This window comes from Mycothermus thermophilus (assembly GCF_041956435.1).
Source record: "Mycothermus thermophilus strain CBS 625.91 unplaced genomic scaffold VTJ04scaffold_7, whole genome shotgun sequence".
NCBI classification, from domain to species: Eukaryota; Fungi; Ascomycota; class Sordariomycetes; order Sordariales; family Chaetomiaceae; genus Mycothermus; species Mycothermus thermophilus.
In genome coordinates this window covers 1,892,396-1,912,956 of record NW_027191433.1, presented here as the reverse complement: position 1 = coordinate 1,912,956, position 20,561 = coordinate 1,892,396, and the positions used below count along the sequence as shown (strand labels likewise).

The 20,561-nt window shown below is 56.3% G+C and overlaps 4 protein-coding genes across 4 annotated transcripts; 2 read left to right on the top strand and 2 right to left on the bottom strand.

The window, feature by feature from the left end:
- Positions 1–1,445: 1,445 nt before the first annotated feature.
- VTJ04DRAFT_10254 (uncharacterized protein) lies at positions 1,446–2,673 on the bottom strand (the record flags this gene model as incomplete). The annotated part of the gene is made up of 2 exons (XM_069357973.1): positions 1,446–2,241; positions 2,333–2,673. The coding sequence occupies 2 exons, from the start codon at positions 2,671–2,673 to the stop codon at positions 1,446–1,448; spliced, it is 1,137 nt and encodes a 378-aa protein (XP_069214988.1).
- Positions 2,674–4,916: 2,243 nt separating this feature from the next.
- VTJ04DRAFT_10253 (uncharacterized protein) lies at positions 4,917–6,391 on the bottom strand (the record flags this gene model as incomplete). The annotated part of the gene is made up of 2 exons (XM_069357972.1): positions 4,917–5,690; positions 5,753–6,391. 2 exons carry the CDS (start codon positions 6,389–6,391, stop codon positions 4,917–4,919), a joined length of 1,413 nt encoding a protein of 470 aa, XP_069214987.1.
- Positions 6,392–7,827: 1,436 nt separating this feature from the next.
- On the top strand, positions 7,828–14,811 carry VTJ04DRAFT_10252 (uncharacterized protein; the record flags this gene model as incomplete). Its single annotated transcript, XM_069357971.1, has 5 exons — positions 7,828–8,075; positions 8,838–9,209; positions 9,300–9,394; positions 9,463–14,553; positions 14,615–14,811. 5 exons carry the CDS (start codon positions 7,828–7,830, stop codon positions 14,809–14,811), a joined length of 6,003 nt encoding a protein of 2,000 aa, XP_069214986.1.
- A 1,583-nt stretch (positions 14,812–16,394) lies between these two features.
- On the top strand, positions 16,395–19,901 carry VTJ04DRAFT_10251 (uncharacterized protein; the record flags this gene model as incomplete). Its single annotated transcript, XM_069357970.1, has 1 exon — positions 16,395–19,901. The coding sequence occupies one exon, from the start codon at positions 16,395–16,397 to the stop codon at positions 19,899–19,901; it is 3,507 nt and encodes a 1,168-aa protein (XP_069214985.1).
- Between the last annotated feature and the right edge of the window lie 660 nt (positions 19,902–20,561).

Sequence of the window (20,561 nt, the reverse complement as noted above, 5' to 3'; positions counted from 1 at the left end):
CGTTTTTGCTTTCGATGTGATGATATTTGGCCACTTGGTTTTCTTCGACGCCAAGCAGGCTTGTTCTTGTTTTCTGCTCTTCTTTCTTCCTACTTTGTTTTCTCTACTGGTTCTTCTGAATGACGGGATGGTGGACGACGGGATCGGAGGTGGAGGGGACACTGGATGGCGCATCCTCTGGACTTTTGTTTCTTCATCCTGGGCCTCTATTCATCCTGACCCTAGTACATGGGGTATTTGGGGTGGGCTCAGATTGCGGCGGTGATTTGTTTTTCTTTTCCTTAATTGGTGTGGGGAAGAAAAATGGAATGAATTGATGGATGGGATGGGATGGGATGGTGATGGGACTGGTCGGTGAAGGGCGGGTGGCAGTTGGGATTGTTGGTGGTGGCGGGTGATGGTACCTACGTACTGGATGATGGTGGTGAGGGATGTGAGAGGTGTTGTTTTGTAATGAGAGGGAAAGTTATTAATGCAAATGTGAAAAGATGTCGGAGTAGTAATGGTGCTGACCCTTAACAAGTTCAGTCCCTTGGTGATTGATGTGCCAATTGTACGGTGAAGGTGGGTTTGTTGTGCCCGGTGAGTGAGTAGAACGGAGACGAAATATGTTTGTCCGTTGCCGATTGTCTAGATGTTGGTCGGTGAGTGGAGTGCATGTATCGTGCTTCAGCGATCCGGGCTCTGATTGTGGATGACTGCAGCCTCAGATTCATCGAGAAGTGCTTAACCTCTCCATGTGCTGTTGTCATTGTTTGTCATAGGTATTAACTCAGGCGAATCTTGCCCGAAGGCAAATCCGATCATCAAGGTTCCAAGCATGGATTGTGAAGATGCCTTTTCATCCTTATTTTGGAGTCACTTCGGCTCGGATGAGACAGCATGTACAACACTATGCCCGGAACATGTATCAAGCAAACTGGTTATCACGGGTAAAGAGAGTCAAACTCAACACACCTATCAATCCGGGATATGATGTATTCTCGGGCCGCCATGACATTATATCGTCGGTTCGGACATTGCTGGAAGGCGACATCTCAATTACCCGGTAGATAGCCCAAACACCATCAAGCACTTCTTTGGCTGGAGTCATAACTTCACGCAAGAGATAACAGGGCATCATTTCATCATCATCGTCATCATTGCCATCATCATTGTCATGAATTCGCTGATCACCATCCACCCAACCACCAGAGCCGCAAGATCCTGTTACAAACCCTCCCCAACACCACCTCGAGTCAAGCTCCGAAATCGGCTCCTCAATCCTCCCCTCCAATGAAGAGGACCTTCTCTCTCATCACACTTGACCTCCCTGGGTTCTTGCCTTGATCACACTCTGCTCTACCTCCTCCATCTTTCTCACCATTCTCTTCACTCCCACTTCCGCGACTCTCTTAAGTCACGTCCGCGACTTCACCTTTCCCTCACAATCCCCCTCCATTCCACTACACCCTCGGCTTCATCCCCTTATGAATCGCCGCCACGCCCCCCGTCAAATTCTCATACCCCTCCCCGGCCACCACGAACCCCGCATCCAAAATCATATCCCGAAACTCCTCCTGGCTCGGAAACCGCTGGATGCTCTCCACCAGGTACTGATAACTATCCCTATCCGCGGCAACTACCTGCCCAATCAACGGAATCGCGCGGAACGACCACTCCTTGTACACGGCGTCAAAAACCGCGCCGAACGGGTTGTCGTTGACGACCTTGCTGAACTCGAGACAGGCAAACACGCCGCCGGGCTTCAGCACGCGGTACGCCTCGCGCAGGGCGGCGGGGATGTTGGAGAAGTTGCGGATGCCGAAGGCGACGGTGTACAGGTCGACCGAGTTGTCAGGGATGGAGGTGGTGGAGGTGGCGGGGTCGAAGAAGGGCTGTTCGGAGGCTTTGTATTTGCTGGCGTCGGTCGGGTCGGCGTTGTCGGGAGGATAAGGGACGAGAGGGCGGGCTTTGGTCAGGTCCTCGGCGTTGGCTTCGATGAAGGATAGTGCGGCTTGCTGAGAGGCGGGGAGAGAGGACGCGCGGTTCTTGCCGACCGTGAGCATGGCGCGGTTGATGTCGGACATGGTTACCCGCACGTCCGGGTTACGGTTTACGACGTGGGCGGTGTGCAGGATGCGGAAGGCAATGTCGCCTGTCCCGCCGGCGATGTCGAGGATGTGTTGAGGTGCGATGGGGCTGCTGCCGGCTGGTCCGAGGGGGGTGAAGCCCGGGTTGAGGGAGGCGACGAAATGGTCTCTGATTGAGGGGTGGGTTAGAGTTGGTATGTTCATTGAGGAGGAGAGGGAGGGGGAAGGGGGAGAGAGGCAAGGGATAATTGCATGCTTACTTCCACACGCGATGCCAGCCAAAAGACATGAGATCGTTCATGCGGTCATACGATTCCGCGACGCTGGTAAAGACGCCAGCGACCTTCTCGCGCTTCTCGGCCTCGGTGACGGTTTGGAACCCGAAATGGGTCGGTCGAGAGGGGTCGGGAATGGCATAGTCGGGTACCTCCTTGGACGACGACCAGGAGGGATTCGGAGCGGGGGAAGAGAGAGTTGTCGAGAAAGGTCTCGCGGCAGCAATTCGCAAATGGCGTTGATGGTGGTGGTACAGGTTTTGTTGCTCGAGGTTCCGGATTGCCAGGCTCCGGAGGGCCTTTCTGAGAGCTGGTCGGGCGGCCATGGCGAGCAGCTTCACAGCGCGCCAGGGACACAGCTCGAGATGGAGATGCGATCTAGAGAGTGGGAGAAAGAGAAAGATGTCAGCGCATGCAATTGCTCCAATTGAGAAAAAATCGGGTCGGCCCGGCATTTTGGGCCCTGCCAAGAACGCCCGCGGGGGTCGCCAAGCTTGCGGCTCAGCGGCGCACGGCGGGTTGGACAGGGGTTCGATGACGTCGATCAGGCCCGCAGCTCCGGTTGAGGAACCCGAGAGCATTGAACGACATGTGAACGAGATGGATGTAAGTCATCCCCATGTCGTCCTCCGCAACACCAAATGAGCCCAAAACTCGATTGACCGACCACCAATAGATAGCATGAGAGGAAACACCACAAACAAGAGGGTGAATAACTTACCAATGCATCTCCATCTCCTGGCCCCGGTTCTCGACCTGGGTCTTCCAGTGGTATTTGATAAAATAAAAGGTGAGGGCCGTCAAGGTCCCCACCACAAACAACGCCACCAACAGGCCCGCGAGGATCTTGTCGGTTTCCGACCACTCGTAATCCATGATGGCCACTGTCGATTATTTTTCTTTTTGAAAAAAAGAAAAGACAACAAAAAAGATAACTTTTAGGCACTTGAAAAGAAAATCGGCCGCGGAGTTTGCGGTGGTGGTGATGGTGTCGCGGATGTTTTTTGCGAATGTAGAAAGTAGAAAAGAGGGGCAGCGGGGCACAAAGATGCGTTGTTGCGAGAAGGGTAGCAAAGCTTGACCACTTTGTCGAGAACTTTGTCGGATTTTTGTCACAAGTTGGCCTAACTTTAGCGGCAGCAAGACTTGCTGCAGGGCTATCTTGAAACATATCTCTTCATATCTCTTTGCGTTTTCTCCGATAAACTCTCCTCTAGGTTCGTTGTGAAATTGTCTACAAAGATATCCAAGTTGCATTCCTTGCGTAACCTCTCTTGATTATTGATACCCTGTACCATTCGACCCAACGAGCCTCCCGTGACAGAATTCATTGGGCTTGCTGCCACGACGTCCCTATCGTCAACTAAAGCACTGCCTGGTTACTCTGTGGTTCGGCTCTCTGTCTTTACAAAAGTCCAACACAGGCTAGGAAATCATAACTAACAAACTTCTCACAAATCGAACCACCATTGCTCTGGCCTCTGTATAGCTCTGGCGATGATCGTTTCAGCACGGTGTTCTTGATAGTGCTGATGTTATCCGTAGGCGGTTCTTATGTTCAGATCAGTTGTGATTCTTAAGTGTCCAGGAGTTAGGCGTTTGTCAGAACATAACTGGAGGGGGTTTTTCACGTCCCTACAAGGAGGGCATTAGAAAAGCGCAGGTGAAAGTGGCTAGACTTATAGATGGTGAGCTGTGTCTTTTGAGACGGCGAGATAGAGAGAGTAAGTGAAAAACATGGGAGTGATGAAGTTAGTTTCTCTCCTTTTGTTTGTCTATATCTGAATCATTTGGTAAAAGCATGACCACGAGACCACCCCACTGGTACAAGTGATAGCAGTCCGGACTTATTTGATTAGGGGGACCACCACACTCTGGCTATTGATGCCTATCTCTTTGTGGATATCGAGGTGTTGTCGGCCCAGGCCGCGGGTAATGGGCAGGTTAAGCTTTGTAGTTTCGGTAACGATGATTTTGTCGTCGATGTACACATGCGGTTAGGTTTCTCCAATCGGAACCTATACTATGTTGAGAATCTCTTGGACATCGACCGAGTTCGGTGTTCCGGCGTTGGATTTTATATTCCATGAGATGTGCTGCCAAGATATCAGGTGCCCAGGGCGAAACCCGTCGCCGCCCATAGCATCAATTCCCCTCTGCAGTATACAAAGCTGAGGCATGTTGTAACCAGAGCTTCTGTTGACATTCCATTCTCCGGTAAATAAGAACCGTCGGCATGGATAAGACAACGTTGAGTAGTGGAGATATGGTTTGAAACTTTTGTTGTTAATATGGCATGGATGTCGTCTCTAACGATATGTGACTGGAGTCGCATGTTGGAACAAAACAGAGGTAGTGGATGGGATGAAATGGGAAAACACTAGCCCTTGTGGCTCATTTCCCCATGTTTATTGAAAACAACCCGCCATTTGATGATCATGACAATGACAATGCACCCGACCTGGAGTTGATGGTAAAATGGGTTCACCATTCATAGGCATCCCTACGAGTCGACATATCATCGCTGAATTCTCCCCCCAAACATGCTAGCCAGAAATCCCAACCCAACCTACTTGTCCAAACTCTCCTTCCCACCCTCAAACATACTAACATCATACTCATCGGGGTATCTCTCCAACTGCTCCCTCAACTCCTTCATCTGCCTCTCCAAATCCGGCGTCAGCTCCTCATACACATCCTCAAACATGGCCCGAATCGGCGGCTTCTTCTCCCTCTCCGCCTCGGTAAACGCCTTGAGCACCTCTCTCCGAATACTCTCCCTCGCCTCTTTCTCCTTAGCATCATCCCAAATCCCCTTTGCCTCCATCCACTTCCGCAACCTCGCAATCGGGTTATCCCTGCGCTTCCAATCCTCCACCTCCACCCTTGCGCGATACGCAAACGAGTCGTCCGACGTGCTGTGATGGCTGACGCGGTACGTCATGGCCTCGATCAGGATCGGCTTGCCGCCGTCCTGCAGCGCCATCTCGCGCGCGCGCTTGGTCACCTCGCGCACCGCCCAAAAGTCGTTGCCGTCGACGCGGATCGTGTCGATGCCGTATCCGACGCCGCGGCTGGCGATGCCGTCGCCGCGATACTGCTCGAGGGTTGGCGTCGAGATGGCGTAGCCGTTGTTGCGGCAGATGAAGATGACGGGGCACGAGCGCGTGGCCGCCATGTTGAGCGCGGCGTGGAAGTCGCCTTCGCTGGCCGCGCCTTCGCCAAAGTAGGCGGCCACGACACGCGGCGGGATGCTCGGGTCTTGCATGCGCTGGAGTTTGAGGGCGTAGGCGGCGCCGGCGGCTTGGGGGAGTTGGGTCGCGAGCGGGGAGGAGATGGTGTGCTGGGGTTTTGGGTTAGCGGGGGTTTTGTGTGAGGTGAGTTGGAGGGGGTGGGTTGGCTCACAATATTGAGTTCCTTGCTCCCGTAGTGGACGGGCATGTTCCTCCCTTTGCCTGGATCCTTGTGGTTTGCAAACAGCTGGTTCATGAAATCCGAGAGCGTAAAGCCCCTCTGTTTGAAAACTCCTTGCTCGCGATACTGGCAGAAGATGACATCCTCTGGTGCCAAGGCAGATGCGGTGGCCACTGAAACAGCTTCCTCGCCGGCCGACACCATGTAGAAGCTCACACGCCCCTGCCGCTGCGCGTCGAACATGACTACATCCATAATGGACACGGTCAACATGTCTTTGTAGAGTTTGATTACCTCCTCGTCGCTGAGGTCGGGGGAAAAATTGGGGTCGACGACAACGCCATGCTGATCTATGGCTCGGTAGGTTGGCAGGGCGGGATGGGTGGAGGGCTGCTCGAACTTCAGGTCATGGCTGAATACGGATTTGACGGCGCCGGGAAACATGACGTATTTGGAATCGGGCCGTTGCGAGAGTGAGTTGGCATGTCGGCGTTGGTGTTGGTGCTGGCATTGTTGGTTCTGCTGAAGTGAAGAACGGATTGTCGAGGCGGGGAGGGACAATGCCGGTCTCAGCACCCCGCCATGGCGGAACAGCGTCCCTGGAGGACGTGAGACCCGGAGACTCTTCATGATGCTCGGGCGAGGAGGATGTGAGTCGGCAATGAATCGTGTTGCGTTGGTGTATGTGAAGATATGCTAGAGTCAAAATGTCATGTCATGGCCTTCAATGGGTTCGAGAAGAGCGGAATTGCCGAGTTAAAGAATAGGACGGAAGGACGTTTGTTTTCATTGTCCGAGACGAAGAGCTAAAGAAGGTCAGCTGGGCAAGTGCCGGACAGGGACCAAGCATCGCCGACGTCACTTGTGCCGACAGAAGCCGCCCCGGATCTCTTGGCGCCAGGGGATCTGGGCAAGACGCAAGGCACGAAAAGTCGGGGGCTTCGAAACGCCTTGACAAGATGCATTTGGGGTAGTCAAATCAAGTGTATAATAGATTTTTTTATGGCTCAGCTAGAATTTGGTTTTTGTTGGATTGAATCCGTCCAGCAAGAATTCCAAGCCTGAGTCTTGAAAGTCCAAGTCCAACAACTACCTCACTACTAGTACCTAGGTATGCCCAGGTTCCCAAATGATTGACAACATGCGACGAGATATGGTATGGAACTTAAGATAAGGCATGAAAGCTTCAGGGATTAAATGTGATGTAAACTCTGAATACATGTCCAAGTCAAGTTTCATCTTCTGTGTTTCGTTGAGTTGGGCAAATCGAGGAAGTCTTCGGAGTAGAACTCAAACATAAACATTTTGAGGTTGATAACTGACATTCAGCTTGGACGGCGGCCAAACGATAGAAAATGAAAAATGGCTTGAACTCAAAGAAGCGAATTGATTATCTTTTTCTCAAACAGGAAATTTGGCGATGAAGCATGAATGCGTCTTGTCCGTTATCCCCTGCCGGGGCATAAGTCAGGTAGCTCTGACACAGAGACGTCTTGGACTCAGGAGTACCTGGTGTAGAGTCACATATCCTGGATGTTGAAAAGTTGAAATACATCCAAGTCAGCTACTTTGCACATCAAGCGCCGTGTTGATCCAGTTCAAGAGGAGAGGTTCCCAGTCGTGTTGCCGTCACAGTCTGAGGGGAACAAGTCAAACTCCGGACTTCCGTTGTGGCGCTCCGGTTCCTGCGCGAGATGCCAAGTCTGTGGGCCTTGGACAAACTGCCAAGGCCAGCACCCAACCAAAGACGGTGACATCTTGGGTGGGTGAAGTGGGCCTGAAACTGCGATGGCGTCCAACGTAACGAGCCGCCGACAGGTTGGGGGGATTGACACCATCCATCTCCATCCCGTCCACTCATCATCTCCACCACCCAACCACCTTCGCCCTCCAACCCCCCCAAAGCCAACGACATTCCTGCCCGAAGCAGGCACTTCATTGCTGCCATCGCCGTTGTGTCCGCCATTTCGGTCTCGGTCCGCCTATGTGAACGACAAGGCAAAGCGTCTGTGTCCAGTCGTCGTCCGTCCCATCCGCCGCCGACTGTGTCTCCGATGGCGTAATCCATGGCAGAACGACGAGCAGCAACACAGCGGTCCAGATCGGCTCTTGATAACAACCACCACTTGCTCGAAAACACCACCACCGCCATCCCGACGTCCTTTCCTCCGCTGTCATCTCCAGCCGTGACTGCTTCTTCTCCCCGGCACAGCAGATCGTCTGCCTCTGCTGCTGCCGCTGCCGCCGCTGCTCTTGCTCCATCCGCTATCGCTGCTGTTCCGCTTGCTGCCTCTATCGCTGCGCAACCAGCAAGGTACACACTCTCTACCCCTCTCTTGCTTGCCTCGTGATTTCTTCCTGTCTCTCCGTCTTCTCTTGATATCCTCGTTTCTCCTTTCCTCCTGCCACTGCACACCCACCTTGCATCTCGTTGTCGGCGTCAGGCGGGTGCATTGATGTTGTCGGCATCCGCAGTGCATCATCGCCGTCCGGTCTCCCGGTCGTCCCTCGCTGTCTCCAGCCCAAAACGTCATCCTCTGCCTCGTCAGTGTGCATCTGCATCCAGGCCCGGGAACAAGTGCAAATCAGGCAAACCCCTGGAAAAGACAAGGGCGAGGGGAATTTCGACATCAAAATAAGTTTTTCCTCTTTCCTCGGGAGCTTTGCAGTGCGGCTCCATCAACTTGAATTCCAAACTCTTGACTGTTCGCATCCAACAAAGTCGAGGGCGACATCTCCGAGCCCCACAGTTTTTTTGGGCAACGAATCTTCTTCCGCACTTCGGCTGCGTTTCCCGTTCATTCATTCATTCATCTCCATTTCCATCCCAAACCCCAAACCCAATCTCTCTCTGTCTGGGGTGTCTACATCATCCACAAACCAAACCACAACTACATACAACCCGCGCCCCACGCAAATCCGCGACCTGCAATCTGCAACCTTCAACCTGCATCACCATCGATGACCTCACCCTCGCACATTTCCACCACTTCTACTACCTTTGTCCCAAGCGACCTCCTGCTGTCGTTCACATGACAGACAGGGCCTGAACACGATATTTACTCATGTCGCCCAGGGTTACCCGTTCGTCCGCCCGACAAGCCGCGAGCCAAGCTGCTAGCCAGGCTGCAGCATCCTCGTCGTCGTCGACCCCATCATCTTCCATCTCGACCTCGGCCGCGTCCGGCGCATTACACCCTCCGCCCCCGCCTCCGCCCGTCCCCCCGACCCCGGCCACCCGGAAACGCAAAACCAACAATACCTCTCCTCCACAGCCGGCTACCGAGTCCCCTGCGTCTGCCCGAAGGTCCAAGCGACCACGGGTGGCACAGGCGTCGCCTCAAGCCCACCCCCCCGCAGCACCAGCACCGGCACCAGCGCCGCCGACCTCAACCACCACCTCTCGTCGGAGAAAGGGCAAAGCTCCGGAAACCATGTCGAGTCACGGGTGCGTATTGCGAAAGGATGAAACGGCCCGGATCCGGAGTCCGAGTCCGAGAAAACGGTTGGTCATTGCTGACGAGGAATTTGCGATTAGAAGTCCCGAGCCCCTTCAGAACCCTGAAACCCCGGCTCCGACGTCATCCAACACTCGCTCGGGCCGTTCCAAGAAACCCCACTCGAGCTCTCGAGGTAAGTGACGTGTCGACGTACCTCATGTTGCCACGCATACCTGACACATGCATTAACTCTGTCTTCAGCCGAGGAACCGCCATCCACCATGCCGCCTTCATCCACCCGCCGGTCGAAGCGTGCGTCCAACGAAGCAACACAAGACCAAGACGTCATTATGAGCGGTACCGAGGAGCACGAGAAATCGACGGCGGCCCCTCCGCCTCCGCCACCCGAGGAGCGATTCCCCGAGGACGAGAGCGACGAAAACGACGAGGACGATGAAGAACTGCGGCGATACGACGATGAAGACGTTGACCCATTCGGCATGGGATCTTCGAGCGGCGTGCCCGGCCTGTCCAACACCCTTCGGAGCTTAACCGGTATGGTGTCAGGGACGTCGGCGAGACTTCGTGATATTCTGGCAAATCTCCGCCAGAAAGAAGACACAACCCTTCAGCTCATCGCCCTTCAGGAGCTTTCGGAGCTTCTGCTTATCCACAACGAGGACACCCTCTCGGGACACTTCTCCCCAGATGCCTTTGTCAAGGAGCTGGTCGCCTTGATGCAACCCAACGAGCTGACTGGGGAGGAGAACCCGGAAATCATGCTCCTGGCCTGCCGGTGCCTGGCCAACCTCATGGAAGCCCTCCCGGCTACCACGTCCAACGTCGTCTACGGACACGCCGTCCCGATCCTGTGCCAAAAGCTACTCGAGATTTCGTTTATCGACCTCGCGGAACAAGCCTTGAGTACGCTGGAGAAGATTTCACTCGAATACCCAGCGAGCATTGTCCGGGAGGGTGGTCTTACGGCGTGCCTTTCCTACCTCGAGTTCTTTGCCACCAGCACGCAGCGTGTGGCCGTCAACACGGCCGCAAACTGCTGCCAGAACCTCGACCTAGACTCCTTCCCCGTCGTTCGTGATGTCATGCCCATCCTGCTGAACGTGCTGGGGAGCAGTGACCAAAAAGTGGTGGAAAAGGGATCGCTGTGCGTCACGCGCATCGTCGAGAGCTTCCGGTTTCATCCGCAGAAGCTGGAGGAGCTCATCAGCGTCGATCTCCTCAAGGCTATCCTCCGCCTACTCCTGCCGGGTTCCACCAACCTGATCAGCCCCCATATCCATACCCAATTCCTCCGTGTCCTGGCCATCGCAGCCCGGGCGAGCCCGCGTCTCTCGGCAGAACTCTTCAAGATGAATGTGGTCGAGACTCTCTACCAGATCCTGACCGGCGTGTCCCCTCCGAGCGGTACTAACGATCTCGGCTCGAAGCTCGACAGCGTCCTGATCATGCAGGCTCTCATCCACCGTCCCCGGGACCAAATCCTCGAGACCCTGAATGTCATCTGCGAGCTGCTGCCGGAGCTTCCTCACCATCTCGACCCGACATTGCGCGGCCTCCACGGGTTGGGTCACGATTTCATCCCCCCTCCTCCGCCTTCTGGTTCACGCAAAAAGACAACCAACGAGAAGCGGGTGGAGCTGCTGCAAACGTGCAAGGAGGAAGTCCGCCGGTTCTGTATGATCCTGTTCCCGACCCTCACCGATGCCTACTCGAGTACAGTCAACCTCAACGTTCGCCAGAAGGTTCTGGTAGCCCAGCTCAAGATGCTCTCGAACCTCGACCAGGAGATTCTTGTCGACGCCCTGAAGCCCGTGTCGTACGCGTCCTTCCTGGCCTCCATCATTTCCCAGCAGGACCACGCCTCGTTGGTTTTCTACGCCATCGGCGCGGCCGAGCTGCTCATGAGGCGTCTTGCCCACGTCTATCGGTACCAGCTCTACCGCGAGGGCGTCATTGCCGAGATTACGAAGCTTGCCAACCAGGAACCGGATCCGCCTCCGAAGCGTGCTCACCAAGAGTCTCCGACGCCCTCGGACGACCGCGACCATGGCGAGGAAGACGATGGGGAGGATTCGGAAAGATCTTCGCCAGATCCCGAGGATGAGTCCGGACGTGACGAGTCCCCTGACGGGGATGAGGAAAATATGGACGGCATGGCTAGGGACGACATGTACTCGGGTGATGAGGACGAGGATAACGAAAACGAGAACGACGAGGAGAACCAGAGAGACGCGGACGACATGTCTGCCTCCCCTGTCAGTTCCGAGGGCTCCACCATGTCGACCGCTGGTCCCCCGACGGTTTCTGATATTCCGTCTATGAAGACATTGATCATCACGGCCGCCAAGAAATTCCTCGAGGTTCACGACAACGAAAAGGAGGGCAAGGCGTTGAAGAAAAAGGCTATGCAGATCCTTGACGATTTGTCGCGCCTGGCTTCGGATATTGAGGCTTTCTATCTCCGCCGCAGTTTCACCTCGCAGCCGCCCCTGGAGACGGGCATCGACCTGTTCAAGCGATTGGCGTCGTACTTCGATTCGGACGTGTTGGAGAGCGCCACAAGCGCCGAACTTCTGGCATCCGGCGTTGTGCACGTCCTTGAAGAGGTCCTAGGCAACCCTGACGAGCAGCTCGCCGTTGCGGCGCAATCAGCGTTCCTCCAGGTGTTTATGGGATACACGGTCAAGTCGAAGCCCAAGACGGCCACGTCCGATTCCCCCGCCACGCCGCTGAGCGTGCTCGTCCATAAGCTCCAGGACCTGCTGAGCCGGTCGGAACACTTTGAGGTCGTGACGGTCCACCACCACTCGTTCGACAGCAACCGCAGCAGCGCCGCTTCCATGCTCGCCAAGCAGTTGAGGCTCAAGTTGGTGGCTGACGAGGACTCTGATATCCCGCGCCACTACCGCAACATCATGGTGTCTATCCACGCCATCACGACCTTCAAGTCTCTCGACGATTACCTGAGACCTCGCATCAGCCTTTCGGACCGCCCTCGCTCTTCGAAGCGGGATGCCGTTTCCAGGGCTTTGGCTGCCATGGCCAACTCGAGCCTTCCCATGAGCTCTGCAGCGTCACGGCTGATGGAACGGGCGGCTGCATCATCGGGATCACCGAACGCAGGTCCTCCGCCACCCCCGCCACCGGCTCCCGCTGCCTCGTCCCAGCCGTCCACCTCAAGACCCTCGCCGCGCAAGTCCAAGTCTAAGTCAGAGGCCACACCCGAGACCCCTTCGACACCCCAGCCCTCGTCTTCCCGCGAAAAGACCGCGCTGCGTCGGTCTTCGCGTCGGCAGGCGGCTTCGGGTGGTACCCCGGCGCCCTCGCACCCACCAAACGACGACGAGGACCTCGACAACACCCTCGAGTGCGCCGACGAGAAGCCCCTCTCGGACGATGAGGAAATGGACGAGGACGGCCCGCTCGACGTGGTGCGCGACATGGACGAGGGTATGGAGGACGCGCAAACCCCGGATCCTTCGGCAGTGAACTTGGAAGTCGCGGCTGGCGGCAAGGTGACGGCGCGCAAGGACGACGGTACCAGAGTGCCGACGCCCGGTCACCACAGCCAGAGCCGGGCTTCTACGTCATTGCCGAATCGGTCTAGCGGTTCGACAGCCCCGCCTCCTCAGGGAACGCCCACTCCTGCGACATCATCGCGACAGCCCATGTCCTACGCTGCCGCAGTGCAGTCGACTCCCCAGGATTGGCACATCGAGTTCAGCATCGACGGCAAGGTGGTGCCCAACGACACTACCATCTACCGGGCCGTGTACAACTCGTGCAAGAACGACGACCAATACGGACGTAACATCTGGTCAGCCGTGCATCCAATCAAGTTCCGCAGGGTGCCTGGTCCACCGCCGGCCGAGTCTGGTGCTTTCGGTAGCAACGGCGATGCTGGGTCCGATGTCGATGAGAACGGCACCCCCGGGTCTTTGGCCAAGTACCCCATCACGGCATCCATCCTTCGCCTGCTCAAGAAGCTCCATGACCTGAACGCCAACATCGACGACGTGCTGGTCGAGAACAAGGAGACTCTCCGTCTGAACGTCGAGCCCCTGTCGCAGTTCGTCAACACCAAACTTACGGCCAAGCTGAACCGGCAACTGGAAGAGCCACTCATCGTGGCGAGCAACTGTCTCCCGAGCTGGAGCGAGGACCTTGCCCGCCTCTACCCGTTCCTCTTCCCGTTCGAGACGCGACACTTGTTCCTGCAGTCGACATCGTTCGGCTACGCCCGGTCTATGAGTCGCTGGCAGAACGCGCAATCCCAGGAGGAGGCACGGAGAGATCGCCGCGATGAAAGGCCGTTCTTGGGCCGTCTCCAGCGCCAGAAGGTGCGCATTTCGCGGTCCAAGATTCTCGAGTCGGCCGTCAAGGTGATGGAGCTTTATGGGTCTTCACAGAGCATCCTCGAGGTGGAGTACTTCGACGAGGTTGGTACCGGTCTGGGCCCGACCCTCGAGTTCTACTCAACCGTGTCCAAGGAGTTCTGCAAGAAGAAGCTCAAGCTCTGGCGCGACAACGATGCCAACGGCGACAGCGAGTTCGTGTCTGCGCCCACCGGTTTGTTCCCGCGTCCCATCAGTGCCGAATTTGCCGCGTCTGAAGAGGGCGAGAAGATTCTGCAGCTGTTCAAGGTGCTGGGCAAGTTTGTCGCGCGAAGCATGATCGACTCGCGCATCATTGACGTCAACTTCAATCCCATCTTCTTCCGCATCGGTGACGAGTCTGGATCTGTCAAACCGTCCCTGGGAGCCGTCAAGTGTGTTGACCCGGTCATTGCGCGGTCGCTCATGACGGTCAAGAAATTCGCGCTGGCCAAGAAGGAGATCGACGAGGACCCGAACCGGACCCCGGCACAGAAGGCGGTGGACATTGCCAACATCACGGTCGACAACATCAAGATTGATGACCTCTACCTCGACTTCACGCTGCCCGGGTACCAGGAGATCGAGCTCATCCCCGGTGGGTCGCAGATCCCGGTCACCATTGATAACGTCGACCTCTACCTGGAGAGGGTCATCGACATGACGATTGGGAGCGGCGTGCGCAGACAGGTAGACGCGTTCCGGGCAGGCTTCTCGCAGGTGTTCCCGTACTCAGCGCTCAGCGCCTTCACGCCGGATGAGCTGTGCTCGCTGTTTGGCCGGGTGGAGGAAGATTGGTCGCTTGAGACGCTTATGGACTCGGTCAAGGCAGACCACGGATACAATATGGACAGCAAGACAGTCAAGAATCTGCTCCAGGCCATGAGCGAGTTCACGCCTGCGCAGAGGCGGGATTTCTTGCAGTTTACGACGGGCAGCCCGAAGCTGCCTATTGGCGGTAAGTTTTGTTTTTCCCCAGAATCCGGTTGTTGGATATTGGTGCTAATGATTTTCTACAGGTTTCAAGAAGCTCACGCCCATGTTCACCGTCGTCTGCAAACCCAGCGAACCCCCTTACACGTCGGACGACTATTTACCCAGCGTCATGACATGCGTCAACTACCTCAAGCTGCCGGACTACTCGAGCATCGAGGTGCTGAAGAAGCGGCTGTTCACGGCGATCAAGGAGGGACAGGGTGCTTTCCACCTTTCTTGATTGACTGTGGACTTGGACTGTGTGGCCAGAAAGGAAAAAACAGGGGGGAAGCCACAGGGATTGTATTTTGTTTGATGTGCTGTGTGGGTGCGTTGCCCTTTGGTCTGGAGCATTGTTTTTACTGGGTCATTTCGCATCTTTTATCTCTTCTCTTCGGACGCTGCTCGCGCAACGGACGGACAGACACATTTGTTATCGGATCAAACGGAACGGTGGGACAGCATGGACCCGGCGCGCTGGTTGGTGGGGGGAGAGTTTGTCTTGTTTGTCTTTTTCCTCTTTCTCTCAGCATGGCATATGTAAAAAGAGGGGGATACATTTGGTGGGGAAGAGGAGAAGTATAGCGGAATAGGACCGTGAAAAGTGAAATAGTTGGTAGCGTCTTGATTGCCCTTGACGAGGGGCAACGAGCGCTGATGATCAAGGATTCCGCCATGGAAACAGGCCATGGAAAGCGTATGGGGGATAAGGGATATCATGGAAGGGTGGAGGAAAGAGAGACAGCGGAGAAAATATGGGGGATATTAGGGAGATGGGAGTTAATCGCTTGTGTCATTGTGAAGGGTTTTGGACGAGGAGATTCCGGGTATGATAGGTATTCCTTTTTCTTTTTTCGTCGGTTTGTTTCGGACACAACAGCACTACCGCCCCTCTTAGCCTTTCTCGTCATTACACCTCAGCTACCTGTCTCGCATGGAGAGTAGTATGGTTTGTTTTTTTTTCTCTTCCCTGCGTTTGTTTTTTTGAGACGCCTTAGGTTTTAGCTAGACTGGTAAATGGATTGGACTCGGACATGCTGGCTGGTGCTTGCGCTAAGTAGCGTTATTGACTAGAGGATAAGTAATGTTTACTTAGTAGCGGTTACGTGTTGATGGTCTTGGGCTGCGATGCTGAGGTTGAGAGTTTGAATTGCCATGAAGTTAAGGCAATGGGTGGTTGTTGTTGCGCATGGCAGGTGTGCGGTAAGTAGCTGCTTCCACAAAGTCGCAGCAGAACACTGATGATGTCATGGGATTGGGCTGCCCCACCACTCCGGGCAGGCTCTCGGCAGGCTGCAGCCCAACGCAGCGAATGCGGAAGGACGCGCCAAGACGGCCCCACCGACGCGTTGTTGCGTGACTCGGACGCGTCTCCCATTTCATCCGGGGAATCTTGGGGCCCTTCCTTCTTTGCGTTGGCTGCATCATCGGAAGCTCCCGAGCATCGGAAACACGGGATTGATTGTTATACCGTCACCTCGATCAGGACGGAGGCAATGTGAGAGGTCAACCGACGAAAATCCACCAAACCGACTCGAGTGAATGAGACAATCTTGCCCTGGACCGAGCACCCCACACCCCGAGCACCTGAACATCTGAACCGAGCCGAGCGAGAGACTCCACCACAGCGTGGTTCGTCTGATGACCAGATGAAGTCATTGATCCCCTAGTCGTCATCCACTTCATCCAGACATCCTACTTGGCATTTTCTCGCCCACAGATCTATTCACCTCGTCCCGCAAACAAAAGCAACCATCCATCTACCATCACCCGACAAACCATTCCGAATCATTCTCACCATTCCTCAACACCCGATCAGACAACATGCCACGTCGAAAACCCGCCGCCTCAACAGCAGGCTCAACACCCTCCACCACCACCAACCCTTCCGCCGCCCCAAAGACCAAGAAATACCAATCTACCCCCGTCCCGAAACAAGTCACCTTTCCCCCGCGGAGGAAAGTTGTCCGCACCTACGGGAGACGATCTCTCCCCGCCGAGCTGGAGACCACTGGCGGCGCTGGCAGCAATGATGAAGATAACGACACAACCTCTTCGGCGGGGAAGAGGAGGAGTTTGCGGCAGGCTACGCTGACCCAGATTGATTATGTGCGGAGCTTTTCTGGGTCGGGGGAGGAGGGGGAGATTGGAGGGTTGAGGGATGATGTGGAGGATGATGATGAGGAGGAGGAGGATGGGGAGGGGGATGTGTTCATGAAGGAGGTGAAGAAGGAGACGAAGACCCCAGCGGTGCCCGCGACGGCTACCGCCAGCAAACCGACCAGGCGCACCTCTGAGAGGAGGTCAAAACGGAGGAAGACGGACGGGGATGCTCCGAAGTTGGAGAGAAAGGGGTCGAGTTTTAAGACGCAGACCCTGACGCAGTTTCTTGGGGATCGTGCGGAGGGGTGGGGGGAGTTGAGGATTGATGATGATGACGAGGAGGAGGAGAAGAAAGAGGTGAAGGTGGAGGATGAGGAGCAGCAGACCAAACCTCCTCGCGCTCGATCAGCAAAAGCAGCACCGCCCAAGCCGAAACGAGGTAAAGGAAAGATTTCCGATGCGGTTGCCGAGCTACAACCGCATACCCCGAGCCATAAGCGGATTAAGGTCGAGGTGGACGAGGTCCCTTCCTCCCAACCAACGCCATTCACGCCGCTGAACGGGTACAGTCCCATCCCGGCGCAGCGATCGCCGCTCGCGACCAAGTCGAGCAACCTCGATCCCGCCTCCCAGCAGCCCCGGCAGACGACTGAAGCAGCCTCCTCAAACCCCAAGCGGGAACCGTCCACGACGGGTAAATTCCCGCGCACCCTCGTCATCCAAGATTCGTACAGCACAGCCGGCGGATCCAGCCCTGTCGTCCCCTCCTCCTCTCTTCCCGCCGTCACCACGCCGGTCCAAAACCGGGTCAACGCCCAACCCCAGCCTCCCGCGCAGAAGATTGAAAGCCAGAGACAACCCCTGGCCGAAATCCCCGTCTCTACCGCCGACATACCAGGCGTCGGCGCCACCCCGCCCGGCGAGACGCAGTCGGCGAGAAGGAAGAGGATGTTTGTCGAGATTCCGGACTCGGATGACGATCTGGCCAGTGTCATGACTACCACCCCTCTGGGGATGTCCGGGAGGTCGCTGCGGAGTAGAGGCGTGGCAGCGATTTTGGAGACGCCTACCGCGAGGAGGACGCAGCAGTTCCAGCGGCCACGGCAACAATCACAGCCGCAGGCTGTGGAGGAGGAGGGGTTTGAGATTGCGCGTGGTGGAGCAGAGGGGGATGTGGTGGCCGAGACTCCGACCAGTGGGATGAACGTTGCGACTCCTGGGACTGGAAAGTCGAACAAGGAGAATGAGTCCCCTGTGGCGAGGGCTGTGGAGGAGGTGGGGGAGATCGAGGTGTTTGAGGAGCCGTCGGAGGACGGGCAGGGGGAAGCGACGCCAAGGGTGGGAAGGGTGTCGCAACTGGCTGGGGAAAGGAGGAGCCAGGCCAGTCCGAATACTGTCTCGCAGTTCTGGTCTGCCCCGTCGGCCGAGGGCCGGGAGTCGAGTCAGAAATCATCGGCTCCTGCCTTGAGGGAACTGGCGGTTTTGGAAGAAGCCCCGACCGCTGGGCCCAGCTCGCCCAAGGCGTCGCAGTTTCATGGCAGTATGGGTGCGTCGATGGGGAGGTTGCGGAGGGGTACGCCGCAGTTGGAGGAGGATGAGCAGACGGCGAGTGAAGCGGAGGAGGACGCAGCGGGGCCGAAGGAGACTGGCCGGGGAACGACGCAGCTGGAGGGTAAGAGGACGCCTGAACCCAGCACTGAGTCGTCCACCTCTGAAGATATGCCGGGCACTCCGACGCCGGTTATTCGCAACAAAGTGGTGCACATAGAAGAGCCGCCGCCGCCATCGAACACGGAAGAGGTGTACAAGGAGACGCCGCGTCAGCCGGAGAGGAGGACGCAGAAATCGTCGCCCCTCTACCCGCGCCAGACTCAACTCCGCCACACCCAGCCTCGATCCCAGTACTTCAGCCAGCGCTTCGAAAGCCAGCGCGTGCCGCTCGAGGTCATCCGGTCTCTCGGCCCGCAAACCGACCGCTCCGACATCCTCGTCGCCATGCAGCCGGACATTGTGGCCGAAATCGTCGACGGCGTGCGCATTTACGACTTCCGCAACTATCGCTTCCCTCCCCAGGTCTCGCGCTGCTGGATCTACGAGACAGACCCCGTCAACGAGATCCGGTACATGGCCACACTCGGACCGGCGCAGGAGCCCGGGCAAATCGCCGACAATACCGGGAAGGGGAACGTTGAGTTCAACGCGGGCACGTCGGGGTTCCAGTTTGCGCACGAGCTGAAGCAGGTGTACGTCCTCAACAACCCTGTGCCGAGGGAAGATATGCCCGATAATGGGTTGGGTGATGGACCGCCGCCGAGGTATCGGTATGTGCCGCCGGCGATTGTGGGGCAGTTGTTAGGGAATTTGAATCGAGCGCTGTTTGTGGAGGGGGAGATGGATGAGGAAGGGCAGATGACGGTTTCGCAGGAGTTGGAGGAGCAGATAAGGTGTGATATCATTCATTCGACGCAGAGGAGGGGGATTCGGTGGGAGGTGTTGGATGAGGAGGAAGAGGAGGAGGATGTGATTCCGGCTAGTCAGAGCCCGTTGAAAGGGCGGAAGGCGTCGGAGATGGGAACGTTGACGAGGTCGAGTCAGCAACAGCAGCAGCGGCAGCTCGGTGGTGGTGCTGTTGGTGATGTGAGACCGAGCCAGGCGGAAACGCAGACGCAGACGCAAACTCAAACAGAGTCGGGCCCGTCACTGCCGGCTGTGCAAGTGCAAGCCCAAGCACAGCGGCCGAAAAGGAGACAGACCCCCGTCCGTCCGTCGCAAGCAACCACCGTTTCCGAAGCTTCTTCTCCGGTCAACCAACTCTCGAGACAAAAGCCAGTCTCGTCGCCGGTCTCGGTCATCACGATTGAGAGCTCGGGTCCCCGTCCCCGCCCGCCGGCACTCCCTGCGGAGTCCAGCGACCTACTCCTCCCGCGGAACGGTCTTGAAGACGCTGCTGGGAAAGAGGGTGGAGAACAACAACGCGGTGAGACGCAAGTACATGATGAAGAGGAGGATGAAGAAGAGGATAGTCTCGGCCTGCCCATCCCCCTGCCTGCTGATAGCGGGTTTGGGAGCGGCGGTGGTAGTGGTGCACGGGACGGTTCGAAACGAGGATCAGCCGGAGTGGATCCGATGATGATGATGTCGTCGCTGCCGCCGGATAGCTTGCTGGTGAGGGAGGTGGGTATGGCGCCGCCGCCGGTGGAGGTTTGGGATTCGGATTCGGAGGTTTAGCTTTCCGTGGAGGAGGGGATGGATGGCGGAGTGGCTGCGACAGGATGAGGTATGGCTTCTAATGGCTGGCTAGTATTGTTTGCTCTTTGATATGAAGATGGGTTGGGTTATACGGCAGAGGGCATGTGGGTATTAATGGTGTATGGGATTACTATGCTAATGTTACTCTGGGCTGTACGACTATGGATTGGGATGGGCAATGGGATTAACACCGGGTTTATGAGAAATAGGTCGTTTATGGAGAGAGGATAGACATAGGTATTGGCCGCAAATCATGATGCTGGCTGGAGTATGGGGCTTCTCAGAATTGAGCAGCTGCAGTGACTGACTCATCAAATTGTTTGTGTACGAGTAGGATCATGATGCTAGCTCTGAATCAGTCACTTTTCGTCTCTACCGTCATTCTCTCTCGGCCTGCGTCAACGTCCCACCCCGAAGCCACGGAGTCATCGGTGATCGCCTTGCAGCCAGCTAGGGTTAGGGATATCCACGTGCTGTCAATTCGGGCACCCGACAAGGGATTGACAGGGCCAAGACGCCAAGATGACGACTCCACTGCTACGGCTTGATCCTCCAACAGCAAGCGACAGGGGATCTGCAACCCGCACAAGCAACCAACCTTGGAAGCCAGACAACACAACCCGCCTTCCTTCCCTCCCA